Source organism: Physeter macrocephalus, chromosome 7, assembly GCF_002837175.3.
Source record: "Physeter macrocephalus isolate SW-GA chromosome 7, ASM283717v5, whole genome shotgun sequence".
NCBI lineage: Eukaryota > Metazoa > Chordata > Mammalia > Artiodactyla > Physeteridae > Physeter > Physeter macrocephalus.
Window position 1 is genome coordinate 53,083,315 of NC_041220.1, and position 719 is coordinate 53,084,033.

The 719-nt window shown below is 71.8% G+C and overlaps 1 protein-coding gene across 4 annotated transcripts in view; it reads right to left on the reverse strand.

Moving 5' to 3' along the window:
- Positions 1-479, reverse strand: part of DCUN1D4 (defective in cullin neddylation 1 domain containing 4) — a 65,913-nt gene extending 65,434 nt beyond the window's left edge. The window contains exon 1 of one of the 4 annotated variants that reach the window (XM_007107859.4): positions 251-470. In XM_007107859.4, the coding sequence (XP_007107921.1) occupies positions 251-275 (25 nt within the window). In that variant the 5' untranslated portion in view covers positions 276-470. Of the gene's footprint in view, positions 1-250 lie in introns of all 4 variants that reach the window. The other 3 variants (XM_024131958.3, XM_028491853.2, XM_028491854.2) reach the window with 3 other exon arrangements.
- Between the last annotated feature and the right edge of the window lie 240 nt (positions 480-719).

A 719-nucleotide genomic window follows, 5' to 3' on the forward strand; every position in this document is an offset into this window, starting at 1 on the left:
GGAGCCAGTCCCCACCCCCCTCACCTCCGCCCTCCCCCGGCAGGCCGGCCCCTTCCCCCCACGCCCGCCCCCGCCCCGCGCCGCCCGGAGCGTCACCGCCCGCCCCGGCCCCGGGAGGGGAAGGGGTGGCTCCCGGGCAGGGGGCTCCCAGTGCGTTTTGGGACAGGAGGCGCAGAGCGGGGACTGTGGGAGGAGAGCGGAGAGTGTTGGCAGCCGCCCGGTCCCGGCCGGCTAGCTCTCTGTTACTCACTGACAGCGGCGGCATCCGAGTGCATTTTCGGGTAGCTCACACCGCGCTCGCCACCCAGGCTCCCGCGCTCGCCTCGCGGTCCCCCCACCGGCTCGCCGCACCTCGGCTGGGAGCTGAGGACCCGCCGCCAGGCACTCCCGGCCCGCCCACCTCTCCTCCTCCACTGGCTGAACCTTGACTGAGCGACCGCCCCTCCTCATCTCTCATTTGGCAAAAGGAGTGCGGAGAGCGCCGGTCTGGAGCTGGCAAAGAGGCCCCGCCCCCCGAGGTCCAATGCGATTGGTCCCGACTCCCTGTTCCCTAAAGCCCCTGGCGGAGGCCACGTTCTGGGAGAGCAGGTTGGACCCGACCACTGTCACTCAGCCCCGGGGGTCCGAAAGCGCGTGTAGGGGCGAGGCTGGGGAATTGGTCCACCTTGACCCTGAAGCCCCGCCCTGGGCGGGCGGGATTGGTGGAGCGGTAGACCAAC